Raw genomic sequence first — 21,214 nt, forward strand, 5'->3', positions numbered from 1 at the left:
ACACGGCAAGGGGTAGACATCCTTGCGTGTGATTTTGTTGAGGTGTCTGTAATCTACACAAAAGCGCCAACTGTCGCCCTTCTTGACAAGGACAACAGGGGACGCCCACAGAGGGCAAGGTGGCTCGATGAGGCCTTTCTTTAGCATCCTATCGACTTCTCCTTGTATCGCTTTTCGTTCGGCATGTGAAGCCCGCTACGGCCGGCGGCGTATTGGATTGGCGTCTCCAGTCTAAATACAATGTGTGGCCATCTACGTCGGGGCTAAATCACGGCCGTCAAGGTAAAAATCGTCGCGGCAATTTCCGAAAGACTGCGGGGGTCAGCAGCCTGGGCCGGAAGAAGATCAGATGCAATCAGCTTGCTAAGTTCGTCTGTGAGAGTCGGAGAATCGGAGGTTCCTGTAGAGGGCGCTGGAATGTTGGCGCCAAGAGCCGTTATCTGGAAATTGTTCACAGGCAATATGTCACCCAATGACATGCCTCTGGGAAGAACTTGAGAGGAGCAGTTAAAGTTAATGAGAGGGGTCGAAGTCTTTTTACCTGTAATAATGAGCCCGGTATGGGGAGCGGCCGAATTTCTTTCAAGCAGCATGTCAGCGATGGGACAAAGTAAATAGACGCCGTCAGGAACATATGGGAACGACAGTAGAGTGGCGTACGTAGTGGCTTGAGGCGACAGACAGATATCTTCGGGAAAGCGTAAGCGTGGTTGTGTGACTGGTGGACTATAGCAGCCGTGGGGCCGTTCAAGCTCAGTGACACTAGCGCAATCAAAGAGGGCTGAATGGGACGATAAAAAGTCTAAGCCGAGTATAACGTCGTGAGGGCATTGTTCCAAAACGGCAAACGAAACAGTCGTTAGTCGCCCCGCTATGCCAATGCATGCGGTGCACATGTCAAGCATCGTAGGCGTTCCTCCGTCGGCAACGCGGACGGTGCGTGACGCAGCGGGTGTAAGAACTCGGTTCAGGCGTCGGCGCAAATCGGCACTCATCACGGATATGCGCGCGCCAGTGTCAATGAGTGCTGCGACACTGACGCCATCGACTGAAGGGTGCATCAGGTTCTGTTTGGTCGGCAAAGTGATCAGAGGGTTTTGCGGTCGAGTCGTCAATGCAGCTTCACCTCCCGCAGCTGCATCGCCTAGTTTTCCGGAGATGGAGGTTGGGGCTGCATCGGGAGCGGTGGACGACGAGCCTGCGGCGATAGGGACGATGGTCGACGAGCTGGTGACGAACGAGTCTAGTGACGTTGGAATGACGGCGAGGGACTGTTCCAAGGGGCACGAGCGCCATTGTTTGTCTATTGCGGTGCCAACGGAGGCTCGTAGCGACGCTCGCTCTGTTCGGCGCGATAATTACTGGTGAGTGGTGGTTGCAGAGAGGCGGAGACAGTACAATTGTTAGAACGGTGAGCAACGTAAGTGATACGCCGGCAGGCAAAACAGATTGGCCGATCGTCTGCAGTTCGCCCTCGGCTCGATTTCGGCCGCATGCAAGATACCGCGGACCAGTCGATGGACTTGGAGCATGAGACCTACGAAGCGGCAACGGCACACAGAGAATGAACTCGAAGATTTGAGAGTTCTTTGCAGATTATTGCCTGCCAAAATCGTGCTGTAGGCAAGTTGTTCGGCTCACGGTGGCGGAAAAAAATGCTGTATCGGGCACTATCACATGCTCAGCGCTGTCAAATGCTTTTCAAATGTCTAGAGTGAGTAATGCCGCATACTCCCTTTGGCGCCGTCCCAATTGCATACGGCGTTCAAGGTCAATATGATCTTGCCATATAGAGCAGTCTGATCTGAAACCAATTTGTTTAGGACTCAGGATTTATCGCTCATTAAGGAAATTTATCATGCGAATATGTATAACTCCTAACAATTTTACGAAATTTGAAGTTAACGCTATGGGCCTAATATTGTCTAGGACATATGCGTCACCTGGATTGTTAAGCCTTGGTAATTTTTCACTCCGATGTGACTCATGCCTTTCTGACTGAATAATTGATAATGTCTAATAAATAATCTTCTGATTCTTCATATGAAATATTTACCATGGACGAAGTGATTTCATCGGTGACACGAGCCGCTCATGGAAACCTTAGTAAAACATCTGGGGCCAATTTCAGAAAGCTTTTCGCTCGTAAAAGAGTTTTTATTGCTTGATTGCCTTCGTTAATTATAGGTCCTAATCCACTACCGGCTGGCATGAGCGCTGTTGGCGTAACAACGTTTTGTGAATACGGACGCTGGCAATTCAGACTTCGAGATTTCCGTGAAATCTTCCTCAGTTGGTGGTATCAGTGCAGGTAACGGAAGGTGGGAAGAAAATCGACGTTCTCTCCCTCTAGCAATTACCTCCAATGAGTCATATATTTCTTCGTGGGTCAAAACCGCGGAGTCAGCATTTATCAACCGCGAAATCATTTTGTTGGAGTGCAGAGAGCTATACAGTGCGCGTTTAGTATTTGATATAGAAAGGAATTCCAAGTGCGTAATTTCATACTCGTCCTTTGCCTTCAACACAGTGTGTCTAACACTATCAACATACAATTTATAATTCATCCAGCTTTGAGGGCTTTGACTATGCAACACTTTCTTCCAAACTACCTTTCTTCGCCTGTACTCACTGAAACAATCATCATTCCACCAAGAAGAAGTCGATGTGGCTGATTGTACCACAAATTCAGATTTTTCCCCAGAATCCTTTAAAACAAAACAAATGCTAAATGCTTTCGATTTGAGACTAGTATCAGTGAGAGAAGCGAATGGGGATCGCAAGTAATTTTCAAATTTACTATAATTTATGAAAGTGCGCACACTAAAAACTAAGGAGGTTACTGGAAGTATAATTTTAAAAATGACTGGTATGTGGTCGCTATTTGTGGCATAATCAACATTCGGCTAAGCGGACAGGGAGAAGCAGGAGTCTGCGAGAGTTTGCAAGTCTAGGACAGAAGTAGCCCGACCTCTGACAAAAGTAGTTCATCCTGAATTTGCACAGCTAAGATTGTTGTCCTGGGACAATTCCCACAACCGAGTGCCACTCTAGTCTGTTTTTAAGCCCATCTAACATGATGGCAGTTAATGTCGCCGCTAGCGAAATGTCTTTCCACAAGTAGTAATCGTGGCATAGATGATTGATGCTTGATGTTTAATGACGCAAGGACGAGGTGTGGCCAAAGAGCGCCAGTTTATGGCATTGGCCTTGGCTAATGGGCATTGGCTATAATAAAAATGTCCTACAGACCGGAAGTTTTATATTTAACCCTACAATTTCAAAATCGGGGGACAGGAGCTGTAAGGCTTCCTTTGCCTTATGACAAATTTTGGATGATATCAGTGTGAGTAATCCACCCTCTCTCGAAGATCGATCTAATCGGAACGAACGATAATTTTCGAAAAGAAAATTTGTCTTCGCTGAGCCGTGTTGGTTGGAATAATATTACATTAAGGTTTAATCGACGCAGCAAATATCGACCGGTCCATGGCAATACTCTCAAGGATCCTACTTCGAGGATAATATTTCAGTAGCGACTACCTTCTCCAAGGGTTCTCCTTGAGAACCTTTTGGAGGAAGCTTTCTGGACTTTTTGTGAGAGGCCATCGACGATGTTCAGTTCAGCGGGGACCGGCTCCGCTGCTGAGCCCGCGCGTCGAGTGAAGCGTCTACGAAGACGGGGAAGTCCAGTGTGTGCTGTTGGCCAGGATTCGACGAAGACTCGGAGGTCATGTTGCTGTTTTCCGAGGAGAACGCGCCAGCGGCATTTTTATTTTTCAGTTCCCTATTGAGTGGCAGTGCAGATGTTAGTTGCAGAAGGTTAGCGATCCGCGTGCTGACCACTTGAGGTATGCAGTCTGATGTGCTGACTACTAAGCGCTCCATTACGTTTGCGGTTGCTTTTTCAACTGCAGCGTCAATTGCCTGCGCAATAGCTGCGTCTGCGAAAGAAGTCTGACGTGCTGTTACGCCAGCGTACCCGTGAGCCCTCTCCTTAAGAGTGATATTACCTTCTCTCCTAGAACACCTCCTCTTGTCAATTATTTTCAACACCTGTGTTTGTTGCACTCAATGTGGGCAGTTTGAATACACTGCAGGATGCGCTCCACCACAAAGGCAGCACTTCTCATCTTGGGCCACACTATCACCGTTAGAGTGACGCTGACCACAGGCGCAGCAGCGTCAAGCAAATTTACAACGGCCAGCACTATGGCTACAGCGCCAGTAATTCCGGCATGAACTGTAAGGGGCGTGACCTCAGCGGTCGACTCTGAACTCTTACCTCGTTTCTAACTCCTCTTCCTCATCTCTTAAGCCGTACCCCCACTATTAGACCATGTCCAAAACCAGTGAAGCGCGAGAAGAGAAGTTCGCCACACCTTTATGTCGGATATCAGCTTTGATTGCTATACGCGCACAAATTTTGTGTGGTAAACTCTGAAGTTACGCGATTAGCACCTGGTTTCATGGTGATTTAAAAAAAACACCTTCAGCTTTCCTATAATAAGCGGTGAGACATCTCATAGTGTGTTGTTGACCCTCTCGGTAGATTAAATTATGGTATCGTTAGAATATTTCGCTTCCTGCTGTGGGAACTACGTTTACTTGGCTCTTAAACACACTTTAATAGTGCACAACCTATAATAGCCTCTTAAGCAGGCGCTACGGTTACTAAACGCTTCCCACTCATAGTTTGATCCTCATCTACATTGTTCAAGTGCTGATATCAGGCTCTGATTCGAAGTTGGGGATATTACAGGCTTCGATGGTAGTTTGACGTTACGTGAATTAAGGAAAAGCGCTGCGCAATGCACCAATGTATTTTTCATTGCGATAGAAATTGAATGAATACTCCAGGCGCATTCCTGCTTCGTCGTGCCGCGGCCATCGGCGTCGCCGCGATGTTCCATATAAAGTCCAAACACGATGTTATCGTCGCCGTGCGCCGTTTTCTCTGTGGGCGAGTCAAATCGTGCGAGGGTGAGCAGACTGTGGTCGCTCAATCTCCCGCGTGCTAGAGAGAAAAGCGGTAAAAGCGGGGAGCAAGCGCGCCGTCTTCCGTCGCCCGCAGGTACTAGGGGGAAAGGAGAGAGAAGGGGGCGTTCTAAAGCCCCTTAAACTTCGTAAAGTAGTGCCACGCTTTGAAGAATGCCGCCCCCTCCTCGAGCGCTCTGCCCGAAGCCGACGCCGCGTCGCTATTGGCCTAATGGCATCACGTGGCCCCTTGCACCGGCTTCGTTTGTTTACAGTCGCGCTTCAGTGCCATCTTTGCTCGAGAAGCGGCGCTTGTTGGCGGCATTCCTTCCGTTCCTATTCTGTGTTTTGATCTTGTGAACGCCTTGAAGGATGTTTTGTGGCAAGTGCGACGTCGCTTCACGTCATTTTCTGTTACCATGACCTGCTGCGTGTTTGGATGCCAATATAGTTTTAGCAAAGGCAAGAATATGTTCGCGATACTGTCCGGTAAGCGCAACGCGTTAAGGAGAAAGACATGGCTTCACCGAATCGGGAGGGACAACTTCCGACCAACTTCCTCCGCGCGACTATGTGATGTAAGTTGTGGCTCTCTCAGAGTATTGTATGTGCCAGGCTTGCGTATTGTGCTGCGGGCAATAACGTAGTAGATATTGCACAGTTCACTGTGCATGTTGTCATTTGTACGCACGCTTTAACATGATTTTTACGCAACGTCCGCTTTGCTTATATGCGCACTACGTGGTCGTGTTAGTCACATTTGGTGCGCTTAATCGTTTTGAACGCCAACCGGCTTGAGTTCGCGGGCACGCGAGGTTGCGTGCGATAACGTGATTACGAAATTTTAAAGATTCAGCGCAGTCCTTTTGATAAAATTTCAGTCTCGATCATGAAAACGCCTCAGGAGAGCAACTCTCTGCCTTTTGTGGTTACTTACTAGCCTTCTTTAGATAGACTAGCTTTGTTTGCCACATTTGTTCGTCTTCCTCGTTGGCGGTCGCCCGGTGGATTTGTGATACAGAGGCACCGATGAAAAGCGTGCGTGCTCTCCCGAAACCGTGTTACGTGGTGAGTTCGTCGTCGAGCGACCGCATCATATGTAATTGAGACGTATGTGCTAATTCGCGTGCGCTTTACAGTGTGCGAAGCTTAAGATGCGGCGGTGGAGCACTCGCAAAGAAAACGTGCGGTCGCCCGCGCGTTCCCTGGCTGGTTTAGTCGTCGTTCGTGCTTAGTCATTTGCTCGTTCGTTCGCACGCTCGTTTAGTCGTTTGCTCGCTCGTTTAGTTCGCGTGCTCATATAGTCGTTCGCATGCTCGTCTATGCCACTATTAGTTTCTACAGTCACTATGCCTAATTGAGACGCGCTTGCTGTAGGACTCTTAGGCTGGTGCGTTTTTTACGCAATGAGACAATAAATGGTGCACACGGACTTGTGACTGCAAAGGCAAATCTGTAATGCATCTATGTGAAAATAAACTGTTTACTTGCAACTCGAATGCCGTTTCATATCATTTTAACCTATGGATTAAACATCGTTTCACTTGCCGCAATTTCGGCCGCGTCATGGCGGGGGGATTCTTTGCGCGATCATGACTTCACTAATAAAGTCATGTCTCGCAAATGTTACTTCGAAGGGAGTACAACCGTCCTGAATGCATGCACCTCAGTGCAACTCGGTTCGCGACAAGTACGTCACTTAGTAAACGGACGAACCAACGCACGATGAAGTGTTATTCGTGATAAGTCATTAACCTGAAAAAATTACTGGTCTTGTTTGAGATTGAGTCAAGCATTGTTATCGCGCTCCCGCTTCGCCCACGAATGCTAAAAAACTCATTTTATTTTCTTGGCTACGCACAGTACCGACTCGATGATCGGCCGCGGTATTTCTGTCGGCGTTGAGACACGAGAAACATAATAGCACCATCGCCCACCTCTGAGGCTTTGCGCGCGCTTAGATTGGCAAGCACGCACGTTGGCGGCATTGTAGCTTGTAATACACTATCGAACCTCCAGAGCAGTGATCTCCGTCAGTCTTTGTACGTCATAGCTGATACGCGCCGCGAATTCACATGGTAAGGGCGGCGCGGATTCTTTAGGCTGAGGGCTTGCTGGAAGTCAAGAGGTTGTCATTCGATGGTAAACGTGTTATTTACAACCATTCGCAACAAGATCTTGCGACACGCCCATGAAAAATGTTGCGTACCTAATTGTAGGGCACGCGATACATTCGCAGTCGTCAACGCACAGCGTTAACACTCCTTCAGATACTTTTTTTAAGAAATAGTTATCAAAAAATGAAACAAAAGCTGCCGTTACCGAATTTGTATAAGCATCCGACTAGAAATTCTATGCTGTACACGAAGTTACGCGGAGCTGGAAAGCCAACGTGAACGCCTAAAGAGCACTGCCTTGCTATGCGTGCATTCACTCTGCGAAAGGTCGTCTGCTGCGCTCGAGCAACGTAGGCAGCGCCATGGTCGAGGAGGGAGCGTGAAAGAGAGGAGAAACGAGGAGGAGTGAAATCGGAGGAGGAGAGTGGCACTACTTTACGAAGTTTCAGGGGCTTTAGCGGCAGCGCACGGGTCCTATCTAGAAAGCGATCTGCGATGGGTACAGAGTGTCCTGAGTGCTGATAGGTTTGTGGGCGCTGTGTTCTTGCTGCTTAGATCGCGTTGAAGCGAGAGGCAGTACGAAGGTCGATTCGTTCGCTGCTGTTGCCACGCTTTCCCAATCAATCGTTTTGACATCGAGTGTGCGCGGTCATCGAGTGCGATGTGTTCATGTTTGCTTGAGCATGCACGGCAACGTGTTGCTTAATTTAGTTAGTAAGCGCATGTTATCGGCTTTATGCAGCCGATAAAACAACTATCTTTCCTTCGAATACGTATCCTCTAATTTGCTATGACAATCGATGGTTCGCTTTTCGGTTGAAACTGCAACTGCTCTTGTTTTTTTATCCCTGTGGTTTACGCAAGTGACAAAGTAATGTATACCCTCTAAAAATGAAGCAACAATCCCTTTAACCTGGTCGGCTACAGCAGCGAAAAATAAGTCTGTTAAAAGCACCTACTCTTCAAATGTCCTAAGCGAAATTGTCGGAGAAACTTGGAGCATAGCATATGCGAGTGAGATGCACAGTGTGGCCGTTCATTACTTCTCTTACAAATACTACCAATGTTTCGAAATCCCTATTAGTCAAAGAAAAACATCACAGTTAGACTCCTTTGGTATTATGCAGCTTTGCATTGTTTAAATTTTGCTGAGGTGATATTTTAGCTTACTGTGGTTTATCTTCAAGAGCTCGAAGAACAAACGTGATGTTCATGTCGCTGCAGTTGCATTTCTGTATTTGCTGTATTGGAGTAGAGAGTGAGAGCGCCTTTGCTGGTGGCTCCTGGTCAAAAGAAAAGAATGTACGCAAGCATTATTGTCACGTAAATATTTAAGAACCATAATTGTGCGCATTATTCTATCTGAAGCATAGCACCACTAAAATGTAGCATTCACTACGACACCACCGTGTCATATTTTAAGCAAAGTATCACCCACAGTGGCGGCGTAGGGACTATGGCGTTGCGCTATAAGCCCAAGGGCACAGGATCAAATACCCGCCGCGATGGCCACATTACGATTGGGCGAAATGTAAAAATATCCGTGTACCGCGCATTTCGTGCTGGTTGAAGAACCCCGCGTGGTGAAGATTCATCCGGAGTCCCTCATTACGACGTGCCTCATAATGAAATGGTGCCTTTAACAAGCAGAATTTAATTTAAACAATTTAGCAATGTACCAAAATTTACGATTACTTAAGCCCTTGTTGCATAAAGCGAGAAGACCAAAAATTTTTTATTTATTATTGCGTTTCTAATTTTCTCCTTCCAGAAAAACGAGGTCAGAACCTACCTGCCCAGCTCTACAAGTACGCGAAGGCATACTTAGGTTGTGTTGATTCTGACGTCTTGACAGCTGTGCATACGTGCCTGGTGAATGACCTTGCGCACTCATAAGGGCGGGCTTTCTATACCTCGTGTATGTTTCAAACTTGCCATGTACCCGCCGTGGTTGCTTAGAGGCTTCGGCGTTGCGCTGGAAGCCGCGTGATCGCGGGATCAAACGCCGGCCGCGTTTCGGTGGGGCTGGAATGCCGAAACGGTGGTGCGCCGCGCAATGGGTGCACGTTAAGGGACCCCAGGAGGGTAAAGTTTTTACTGAGCCCCGGTCCACTACGGCGTGCCTCATAATCAGATCGTGGTTATGGCAAATAAAGCACCAAATTCATTTTTAACAGCGGAGCTGTTTATGTCTACCCTCCCATACATTTTTCAATGTTCGTGCCTCAGAACTCCCGCACCCTCCATGAGGAGACAAAGCGAATCAGTAAAGCACGTGCTGACGATTGGCGTACGAAGTGGAAAGCTAAGAAATCTCCCAATACTAGATAACGCCGCCCTCTATGAGAAGGCGGAGCAAACCGGTATAAGGCTTGTTCTGACACTTGGCGGAGCAAGAGGAAAGCTAGGAAACGGGTGGTGAGTAGCAGCGAGGATCCTGCCCGCCACCTAGGGTCTGTAAGCGGCGGGCTTGGCAGAAAGACTGGTGCCACGAAGCGGCGAATGTGGCGAAATGGCGCAGGTATCATGCCAGTAAATTGGACGAACACATGGGTGCGTGCGCGAAATTTCAGAGGGACTTTCTGGACAAGCGTTTCTGATTTATTTGTGCGGCGTGCGACAGACTGTGGTTCGAGAGCGATTTGATGGTGATTGGTAACGTTTTAGATGTCGCGAAGCGCGCACTAATGCGGTTTTCACAGCTACCCAAGCTCCTGATTAAGCTAGCTGCTCGGTTTTGCTACTCCGAGGGAGCGCTAATGGCCGTAGCGCACATCGATCATTTGGTGTGACAGGTGGTTCCGAAGAAGCCATCTGCTGCATTTCTGCCCTGCGAAACGAATGGAATAGGCAGTTAATATGTTGCATGCGCTAGTATAGGGAGGCCGCGTGTAATGCGTACTGCTAAAGAACAAGCTGCTCACAAGGCCCAACTGCGGCACCGCAGACGTGAGCGGGAGCGTCGGGTGGCACGAACCAGTGAGGAGCGTACCGAGGAGCGTACCGAGGAGCGTACCGAGAAGTTATCACTCGAGTTATCAAAGTGAGAACTTCATGATCATCATCAGCAGCAGCAGCCTAGTTACGCCCACTGCAGGGCAATGGCCTCTCCCATACTTCTCCAACTATCCCGGTAATGTACTAATTGTGGCCATGTTGTCCCTGCAAACTTCTTAATCTCATCCGCCCACCTAACTTTCTGCCGCCCCCTGCTACGCTTCCATTCCCTTGGATACCAGTCCGTAACCCTTAATTCCCTCGGTTATCTTCCCTCCTCATTATATGTCCTGCCCATGTCCATTTCTTTTTATTAATTAATTATTAACTGAGATGTCATTAACTCGCGTTTCTTCCCTCATCCAATCTGCTCTTTTCTTATCCCTTAACGTTACACCCATCATTCTTCTTCCCGTATCTGTTTGCCTCGTCCTCAATTTAAGTAGAACCCTTTTCGTAATCCTCCAGGTTTCTGCCTCGTACGTGAGTACTGGTAAGACACAGCTGTTATACACTTTTCTTTTCAGGGATAATGGCACCCTGCTGTTCATGATCTGAGAATGCCTGCCAAACGCACCCCAGCCCATTCTTATTCTTCTGATTATTTCAGTCGCATGATCCGGATCCTTGGTCACTACCTGCCCTAAGTAGGCAGTGACTACGTGAGAACTTGACCACGGCTAAAGCCAATTACCCCGGACGTGCCCCTATAGCTCAGAAGAGCTATGTGAGGATCTTTCACCTCACGAAGGAGGTCTTTCACCGTGCGCATCATCCTTTCCATCTTCCCATTAGACTGTGCATAATAGGGGCTAGTGATGACGTCGTCAAAGCCATAGGAGGTAGCAAATGCGGCAAATTCGCGTGAAGAGAAGGGTGGACCATTGTCTGGCCTAAGCTGTTGCGATGTCCTGTGTCACGCACACAGGCTCTTCAGCGCATCAATGGGCACTTCCGCTGTTGTGCTCGAGAGTGTCACCACTTCCGGGAACCGAGAACAGTAGTCTCCTGCCATTAAGAAGGCTTGGCCGTTACGGCGAAATAATTCCAGGCCCAGTTGTTAGCAGGGAAGGCCAGGGAGGTGGCTAGGGAGGAGTGGTTTCGCTGAATTAATTCCCGTAAGGGCGCATTTTTCACAACTGGCGACGAGAAAAGTGATTTCAGCCGCTATGCCCGGCCACCATACAGATTCACGAACGAGGACTTTTGTGCGACTTACACTCTAAAAACAGTTTGCTCCCTTTGGGGTGTATATTTGTCCCACAACAATAATCGTCATCTGCCTTGCTTGCGTTTCCTTTCTTGAAAACTCGGCGCTGGCTACTTTCCTGTCGAGAATGCTGCGTCACACTGATAACGCGCATGCCGTTCGTGACTGGGAAGTACCGGGCTCGCACCGTTAAAGCAAGAAATATACACCCCAAAGGGTGCAACTGTTTTTAGAGTGTAAGCATCAAGACTGCTGGCCTCAGTAACGAAGGGATAGTGCGGTGAGTGCCCTCCAGAAGAAGGCCATCACAAACGGAATGGTCATTTTTCACTGATGCATACTTTGACAAACGAGAAAAAATCATCGACATGTTTGGCCAGTCATGTTGGCAGAACGAAATCAGCACGCTGCCCTATCCATGACGCCTCTGGGCTTTCCTGATATCCTATGTTCACAGGCAGCACATCTGGAGCAGAAACCACGACTTCTGTAGCAGAAAGCTACACAAATTCTGGGAATGGTCTACTAATGCGTAAGAATTGTTTAGCTCGTCTGTGACTTCGCTCTTGCTTAGTTTAGCCTACTTGCTTTTCCTAGCTTATGTGCTTCTACTCATCGCTTTTCCGGCGGCAAACAATGCGTTGGCTTTAGTGGGAAATTGTCAGGTCTCCTCGCCGCATCCAGCCCCCTTAATGCAATCATACCAATCGAGCCGGAACGCCGGGCACGAGCGCACCTCGACGGAGCAGAGCGGTCCGATGGGAAAACCCCCTCCCGCAGTATCACTCGAGGTGTTGCGTGAAGGGAGAGTGCATCGCCGCGAAGCCATGTCACCCTCGCTGTCGCTCTCGCAAGCCTGTGCTATGCGTGCGTTCCTTGCCTACGTTTTGATGACGCCTCGGCAAGGCCCAATGAAAACGCACCAAGCGTCTCAACGTGCCCGCTTGCCCCTGAGGTGTTCTTATCGCGAAGGACGCTCAACAGTGTTCAGTTAGACAGCGGGCCACCAAAATTTCTTGTTGGCCCACCTTAATGTTAACAGCGTTCACCGAAACTTTTAAAGTTGGCGGAACCGCACATTTCAGTTGTGCCAAGCACAATTTACAAGTAGGCCGAACCGCACATTTCAGTTGTGCCGAGCCCAAATTTCAAGTAGGCCCACCCCCGTCTACTAAGTTCATCTACCTCCAAATTTCAGTTGGGCAACCCCCCGCACTACACTTCAAGTTCACCCAACGCCCAATTTAAGTTGGCCCACCTTCAAATTTAGGTGGGCCCACCCACAAATTTCAAGTTGGCCCACCGCAACTTTAGCCTGACCCACCCCAGATGTACAGTTGGCCCACCCCCAAATTTAAGTTGACCCACCCCCGAATTTCATATTAGCCCATCCCGGAATTGCAAGTTGGCCCACATCCAAATTTCAAGTTAGCCCATGCCCAAATATAAGTTTTCCCAACGCACAATTCATTTAAGTAGGCCCATCCAAGAATTTCAAGTTGGCCCACTTGCAAATCGAAAGTTGGCCTACACCCAAATTTCAAGTTGACCAAATCCCAAACTTCATGTTGACCCACCCTCATAATTCAGTTGGCCCTTCCCTACTGTAAGCTTCCCCACGCATTTCCTACACCCGCCGCGGTTGCTCAGTGGCTATGGTGTTGGGCTGCTGAGCACGAGGTCGCGGGATCGAATTCTGGCCGCGGCGGCCGCATATCGATGGGGGTGAAAACACCCGTGTACTTAGATTTAGGTGCACGTTAAAGAACCCCAGCTGGTCGAAATTTCCCGAGTCCTCCAGTGCGGCGTGCCTCATACTCAGAAAGTGGTTTTGGCACGTTAAACCCTATAATTTAATTTTTAATGCATTTTCTACGGAGCCTTCTGTATCACGACGTGTATTCTCTTTTATTGCGATAGCAATTATATGGGCACTCCAAGCGCACTTCTGCGGCCGGCGTCGCCTTCGCCCTGATGTTCCGTATAAAGTACAAGGGTGATTTCACCATCGCCACGGGCCTTGCGCTGTATGTGCGAGTCGAGGCGTGCCAGGGGAGCTGACGATAGCGGCTCAATCTGGCCCGCACGAAAGAGACGAAAGCGGGGACGAAGTGCGCCACCATCTTCCGCCGTGGGCGACGCACCCAACGGTGCGAGGCACTGGGTGGAGGGGAGAAGAGGGGCAAGGTTCTACTCCGGCTGCAACTGCGCATGTGGCAGCTGCACGTGATCGCGCGGCCATTTGATGAGAGCGATCTGCATTGAGTGCACAATCTAGGTGCGTCGGTGGCTCGTAGCCTTGTGCGTGCTGTGTTCTCGGTGTTCATTTTGCGTTCAAGCGATAGACAGCACGAATATCATTTCGCTCGCTGTTGCTGCCGCGTTTCCTCAAGCCAGAGTTTTGAAAGCGCGTTCCCGCAGTTATCGAGTCCGATGTTTCCACGTTTGCTTGTGCGTGCGTGACACCATGCTTGTTCTTTAGTTAGTGCGCCTATGTTTACAAGTTTATACCACCTGCAAAGATACTATCCTTACTTCATATAATTGTCCACTAATTTGCTGTAGCAATGGACGCTTCGCCTATCAGGCGAAACTGCAACTTTTTCATTTCATTTTTTTTGTTGTTCCTGGTCGCCTAAAAGTTTCCAATCATATATATTTACACTATCATGACGATTAAACGTCTTAACGTTGCAAATTGCGCAATTTTCTGCATATTTAAAGCATTACACTTTTCTTGTTACCGGGCTCGGGAGCTTGCCAAACAAAGCTTACGCATTAAATGTTCCACAGTGTCCACTTGAGGGACGCAAGAGGGGTGCGACAGAATGCATCAGCCGTAACCAGTAATTTTTCTGGGACGTGTACCAGCTGGAACTGATAGGCCGTTGTCTTTAGTCTGAGTCTTTGCACCCTCGGAGGTAGCACATCAAGTTCCATCTTGCCAAACACACGAGGGGAAGGTGATCAGTTTCTACAGTGAAGGTGATACATCTGATAAACTCGTCATACCTCCGAATGGACCACCCTGTAGCCAAGCCCTCTTTTATGCGAAGCATATTACTAGAGCTCAACCCAGCTCCTCAGGCGCGGCGGTGTCGCCTTCAATACCACGTGACACCGTGACGTCACGACAGAGGAGAAACGGGGCTCCAACTCGCGCCGTCGCTCGCGGCGTCGTGGCGGTATATAAGCAGCTGCGCTTTTTCTAGGTGGCTTTGGCTCAACTCTTGCAAGATGGGCTGGGTGGGAATCGAACCAGTGTCTCCGGAGTGTGAGACGGAGACGCTACCACTGAGCCACGAGTACGTTTTTTTTTATTTATTTCCAGACAATCAACAAATACATCAATACATACTGCTCCCACCATCTGACAATATTCATCTTCCCACCGCTGCGCTTGAAGCTTGCGGTTGAGATTACAAAACTTTCATTTTGGCAAGGGCATCCATCAATGACAACAGATCATCCTCATACGCTAACTTCTGAAAAACTTCCCGCAGTTTACTGATATTCTCAGCAAAATACGAGCTTACTGTTCTCACATTTATATCACAATTCCTTACAGCCATGCGGTTTCTCCAGATACTGTGAAGGCCGAGAAGAAAGAACATGTCATAAGGTGTACTGTCTTGCACTGTGGATAGGTAACGGATACCATGCGCTGTTAACGGCAATTCTTTTTTAATAGTTCTTTGCATAATATCCCAAAAGAAGACCGCACTCCAACAGTCCAGAAAAACGTGTTCTATAATTTCTTGTTTCTTGCAAATCAAACAGTTAGTCCCCCATGGTAAATATTCCCCTCTTTCTTCTAGCCACGTTTTTACAGGCAATGTATTAGTATGTAGTTTAAAAAAGAATGTTTTCACTCCCCCTGGTACAATCATTCGTTTCACACGTTTTAGGACATCTTTCCCTTGGCCTTCGCGGTACATTAATCGATATAATGGTTCTGGGAACATAATATCTATTAAATCCGAGCTTATCCGCTTACGACTGACTGCAGCCAAATATTCTATGGAAAAGTGGTGGTTTAAAAATCTAAATGCTACGACCACCTCACGTAAAAATTTACTCGTTGCGTAACACCCACCCTCCCTCATCGAGACAACAAAGTTAGGTAAGACATTGCTCAATCGGACTTGAATAACTGTTCGTAAGAAAGGATTTGTCGTGTCTCGTAAGAACAAAAATCTAGAAATCAGTTGCTTTAAGTAGAAATTTGGTAATGACAAGCCCCCCTGACCCAACTTGCGAAACAAGTTGTTCCTGCTTGTTCTTTCATATTCAGACTGCCACACAAAAACAGCAAATACTCTATGGAATTTCTTGAGGTTGAATCGGGAACAACTCAGGACTTGCCTGAGATACCACAGCTTGCTCACCAAGAAGATTCTGCAGATAGCCGCACGTGCAAATATAGAGAGGTCACGTCCGGCCCACTTATCAGTTTGAGCTTTTAATTCCTGGACTTTGCCATTCCATAAGTCTTTAGTGTCTCGATGTGTGCCTAATGGTACACCAAGGTAAATCCCAGGCGTGAGCTTCCACTGCATACCTTCAAAAACACGCGGCGATGTTTGCCACCGGCCGTGCCACAAGCCGACACACTTATTCAGATTTATATTGCTGTCCGTCATGTCACAAAACTCACGCATAATTGTCATGGTAGCTTGAACACTCTCCTTATCGTCACAGAAAACAACAACATCATCAGCGTAAGCTAATAAACGTACCTCACATCCTTCTAGGCTGAATCCTCGCCCGTCCGGACTATCAATAATTCTTTTACAGAGAGCCTCTAGATATATTGCGAACAAAAGAGGTGACAGGGGGCACCCCTGACGAACAGAGGAACGCAATTCAATCCTTTCAGTTAGCTTTTGGTTGACAATGAGGTTAGTTGTACAATTACTGTATGCAATTTTAACTCCCTCTGTTATCCGTGATCCAACACCGACATAGCCAAGAATTGTAAACAGGAGATTGTGACATACTCTGTCAAACGCCTTTTCTAGATCAATTTGTAACATAGCGACTTTCCTAAAATCTGCATCACAAGTTTCAAGAATGCTGCGAGCCACATGGATATTAGTAAATATAGACCTCCCTCATATCCCGCAGGTCTGATGCGGTCCTACTATAGCACCAATAACCCCTTGTAGTCTCCGCGCAAATATCTTCATTAAAACTTTATAATCTACGTTTGTCAGCGTAATTGGCCTGTAGCCTGTTACTTTGTTAAGTTTATTTGCGTCATCGCTTTTTGGTATCAAGACTGTATACGCCCTTTTAAAGGACGGTGGCAAACGACCTTTTTGATACGCCTCCATAAAAACACGCTCTAATAAGATGGCTATCTTCGAGCAAAAGGCTTTGTAAAAAACAGCTGTTAGGCCATCAGGTCCTGGCGATTTTCCAGGGTTAAGGTCTTCAATGGCCGTTTCGATCTCCTTTGCTGTGATATCTTCTGATAATCTATCTGTTTCTTCGGCGTCTAACCTAGGTAGAGTGGTTAGAAAATGGCTTTCATACCCAGCCTTGTTCGGTATTCTACACTTGAAGAGCTCCCTGTAATATTCCGTAAACGCATAATTGATTTCTTCGGCATCTCTAGATATTTTCCCTTTGTATTCAATCTCAACTATTTCGTTTCTCTTCGCATACTTTTTCTCAGTTCCCAATGCACGCTTTGTTGGCATTTCATCAGCCAAGATCTTTCCCATTCGTGCGCGAATAAGTGCGCCACGGTATTTTTCCGTGTCGATAGCCTCAATTTTACTCTTTGTTTCCCTTATTTCTTCCATGAAGGTGCCTGGCGCTGCAGTTTCGGCATCCACAAATTCCTGAAGCATTTTTTAAGGTTATTTTCCTCTTGGCGCTCTTTAAAACGCATTTCTACTGCTCGCTCTATTGCATTCATTTTTACGACTTCTTTAAATCGCTCCCATCGCTCACCCCATCCTTTTTCACAGTCATTATTTGCTTTGGCAATTTCTGTGCGTACACTATCTAGAAATTGGTCGTCCTTTAAGAGTTTCGCGTTTAATTTCCATGTTTCCCATTTCATTCTAGGTTTTGCGGTGATCTTTTTCCCTATCGTGAAGGCTACTAAACAATGGTCGCTAAATGTTATGTTCAGCACCTTGTAGTCATCGCACATTGTGGCGATTTCTTGCGAAAGATAAGCTCTGTCTAACCTTGCATGGCTATTGCCTTGAAAATGAGTATAATGCCGATTATTGCCTCCTTTCGGGTAATGTGCAATGTCTTCCAACAGAGCTCTTCCAATGGCCCCCCTCAGAAAGACAACGCTCTTATGAGCCCAGTATCCATCACTCGAACGATCTTCCGAGCTCAAAACGCAATTGAAATCTCCTAACACTATCAAACATCTGTCTGTATTCAGATAGTGCGATATTTCTTGAAAGAAACTTAGCCGGTCATTCACTTTCGTTGGTGCATACACACATAATATTCGGTATTTTATGTTGCAATATACAAAATTGCACAGCACGAATCGACCACCCTGACAACTTATAACTGTTTCCTCAACTATACCCAGACCTTTCTTAATAAACGTACAGCAACCGGCCGTTGTGCCAACAGCATGACTAACGCATACAGTATAGCAGTCCCTAAACTGTGCAACCATACTATCAGTCTGACTCTCACTCTCTATTTTAGTCTCTTGAATCGCCAATATATCTAAATATTCTTCCAACATTACGCGTAGGAGCTGACGCTGCCGCCGTCTCGCCCTAAAACCTTTGAGGGTTCCCACGCGCAATGGAGCTAACGACATAGCCATTTCAAAGAGCAAGAGCAAAAAAAAAACAGTAAGGCCCCCAGCAAATAGCAACCCTCACAAACTGAGCGTCCCTGTCGGCACGACAGCTTCAACGGGCACCCGCGACACCAGTCGCGTTGGTCACTGCGTCGCCTGCCCTTCTCGGGGGAGCGACGCTGACCGTTGCGGTGGGGCGGACTTCCCTTTCTTGGCCCGGGTCGACCGGACCACCATCCACTGCGGCTCCAGGCGCTGAACACTGTCAGCCGGCGTCTCCTCTTCTGGAGCATCGCTTCGGTGCCTCTTGGAAGGCACGGCTGGCTCCTCAGTGACCATCTCATCCGGTGTCTCATATGGCGTCTCTGGCTCCGCGTCCATCTCCACGTTAAACGCGTCACACCCGTGGTCCGTTTCTGCGGGCGCAGGCGGTGTCTTCTCTTCTTCATTCCTTCTTCTTTCTCTCTGCTTTCTTCCTGCTGTGGCATCCTGTGTCGACCCGGATGGCATTGCCACCTTTTTTGCGACACTTGCCACCTGTTGAACCGGCGTTTCCGAGGACGCTGTCGGTTTCTCCGTTACCTCCTCTTCCATCAATTCGAGACCATCGTCGTCGGGTTGCGTGCTGCCAGTAACTCTTGCATACGTACGTACGCAATCATATGCTTCATGGCCGAATTCCCGGCACTCAGAACACCTTGGCACTCTGCAGTCTCTTCTAATGTGTCCTTTGCGTCGACACCGCAGGCAAATGGGAGCTCTCCCGGGAACGACAACCAGCACAGAGCCACCAAATATCTTGAACAAATGGGGCAGAGCGTCCGGTGTTAAGTTCTCTCGGAGCGTCATCCGCACAATACGTGTGGTAGACTCAGCTTGTTCGAAGCCCCTCACCTTCCAATCTTCTTGTCTTACTTCTTTCACTTCGCCATAGTGGTCGAAAGCCTTCTTCAATGCTTCCCCGGTAACGTGGAATGGAACCCAGTGCACATTGAGTGTGATGTCTTGTTGCACTGGGTCAATGACGGCGCAACAGCGCCCTTTTACCTCCAGGCCTCCCGCTCTAACCAGCACTTCCTTCACCTCTGGAGTTCGTAGCTTGATGAGCCACACATGCGTCATTTGGAAGGGCCCAATACCGGTCACGTCTTTCAATACACCGAGTTCTTGCAGCGGGTCACGGAAGTCTTCGAGGCGGTATGGTCTCCCGGCAACGTCACAATGTAAGAACAGACACTCCTTCATAGTTTCGCCTGATGGCAAAGTCGGTAGTACATACCGATAGCCCGGTGGGGCGACAGAAGACCTGTTACCACGGCCAGACGCGGCCGCTGAAACCGCTCTTGCAGAGCTCGACATCTTGCGTCCGAACGCGTCCAGAGGCAGAGTGCACTGAGCCACGAGTACGATGCTTCGAAGCGGTACAAAAGCGCCTCTAGTGAATGCGGTGTTGCCTTAGAAACGAGCTGTTTCTAAGGCTCAGGCGTGCGTCGCTTGCTCAGGCGCACATTTCGTTGCCACGCCGAACGCTGCGTTGCTCGACGCTCACCGCGTCCAATGCGGGGCGCGTAGTCGCTGCGCCGTAGCCCATTGTCTTACACCCGTTGACGGGTCGACGGGAACGCTGTCGCGTTCCACTCTTGAAGGCGAAGCAGAGTAACGCATGAGTTGTTTCTTCGTCTAGCCGAACCAAATATAGCCAAGCAACAGCAGTTCACCAGGCTAAACAGTGGTTCAACAACTAAAATAAAGGCTAGTATGCTTCGCATCCTGGGCTTAACCTTAGCTAAGCCACAGCCATTTTTTTTCTGTTTGACTGTACCTTTGTTCTGTGATGGTCATTGACTTTGAGGCAAATGCTACTGGCCTGCATTCACCACATGGTTGTGATTGCAACATGACTACTGCAAATCCAAACCATCTGGTTTCAGTCGAGAGTGCGGTGGCATAAGATGGGTGATACTTGGCCAAGCAGAGGCCGGACATCAGAAGCTCCTTGATTGTTGTGAGTGCTGCTACCAGTTCATGCTACCAAGTCCAACTAGTGTTCTTGTTTAGTAGAGTGCGTTTCAGTGCAGTGGTTTCCGAGACATGGTGTTGTAAACCTGGCAAAATGATTTACCTTCCCGAGTAGATGTCTGACACTTGCAAGGTCTGTGGGTGGTGCCACGGCATGGACTGCTTCAATTTTGCACCCCAAAGCAACACTTCTCTTGGTTTAAAGAGATGCCTGCAGTTGTAAGACGAGTCCACACTTATTCAAGTCTTGCATCATGTTCCTGCTTACTATGGCCAAACACAAGAACACCCTCATCAAGACACTATCCGGACCTTCGATAATCCGTGCCGTTTGTTTTTGAAAATACTTCGTGGCAGACGTGATCATGAAGGGCAGTTGGTAGAAACAATAGGGACCGCAAGGTGCCATGATAGTTACATGTTCTTGAGAGTCGGCCGACAATTTCACTTAGTGAAAGTCTGCATTCATATTCAGCTTTGAAAAAACAGGTGCATCACAGAGCAGACCAAGGTTTTGTTGAACAGCAGGCAGAATGTGACACTCTCAGATAATCACGTGGTTCAGTTGAGTGAGGTCAACACAGAGACGATACTATCCATTCTTCTTAGGTACCACTACCGACCGGCCCACCACGAAGTTAGCTTACCAGTACAACGAATGGCGCCGTCGCCTCCAAGTTTCTAGACTTCCTGCGGTACGACTTCATGCAGCGGGGTAGGTATCCGTCGAGCGGCACTGAGTGAAAATAGTACTGCGTCTCACAGTAAGCAGATTGTGTACTCATCTCGGTGTGTGCCGACGCCATGGAACAGTTCGGTATGAAGCGTTGGCTAAGGAGTGTTCACGACACCAAAGAAAGGGCGTTGATAGCCGGTAGACACAGTGATGGTGCAGAAAGGGACTGAGTGACGTAAAAACGCTGAGAGTGTTTCCTTCCCTTGCCGAAATAAACGTGCCAGATACGAGCCCCGCACACGGACAGGTTGGCCTTTAGGTCCTGTCAAGACTGAATCAACGTTGTCGAGCTCGGCCGGGACCCCAGGCAAATCACTTCGGTGCGCAGAAATCCCAGCTCTTAAGCCTGCTTTGAATTTAGTTGTGTA

General features: G+C 48.2%; 1 protein-coding gene across 5 annotated transcripts in view; it reads right to left on the reverse strand.

Moving 5' to 3' along the window:
- Positions 1-21,214, reverse strand: part of LOC129383544 (uncharacterized) — a 220,587-nt gene that overhangs the window by 138,439 nt on the left and 60,934 nt on the right. For all 5 annotated transcript variants that reach the window (XR_011896011.1, XR_008611424.2, XM_055068133.2 and 2 more), the window contains exon 2: positions 8,265-8,377. Coding sequence is in view for 3 of the 5 variants with exons in the window: in XM_055068133.2 (XP_054924108.1) it covers positions 8,265-8,377 (113 nt within the window). In the remaining 2 variants the exon portion in view is untranslated. The remainder of the gene's footprint in view (positions 1-8,264; positions 8,378-21,214) is intronic.

Source organism: Dermacentor andersoni, chromosome 8 (genome assembly GCF_023375885.2).
Source record: "Dermacentor andersoni chromosome 8, qqDerAnde1_hic_scaffold, whole genome shotgun sequence".
NCBI classification, from domain to species: domain Eukaryota; kingdom Metazoa; phylum Arthropoda; class Arachnida; order Ixodida; family Ixodidae; genus Dermacentor; species Dermacentor andersoni.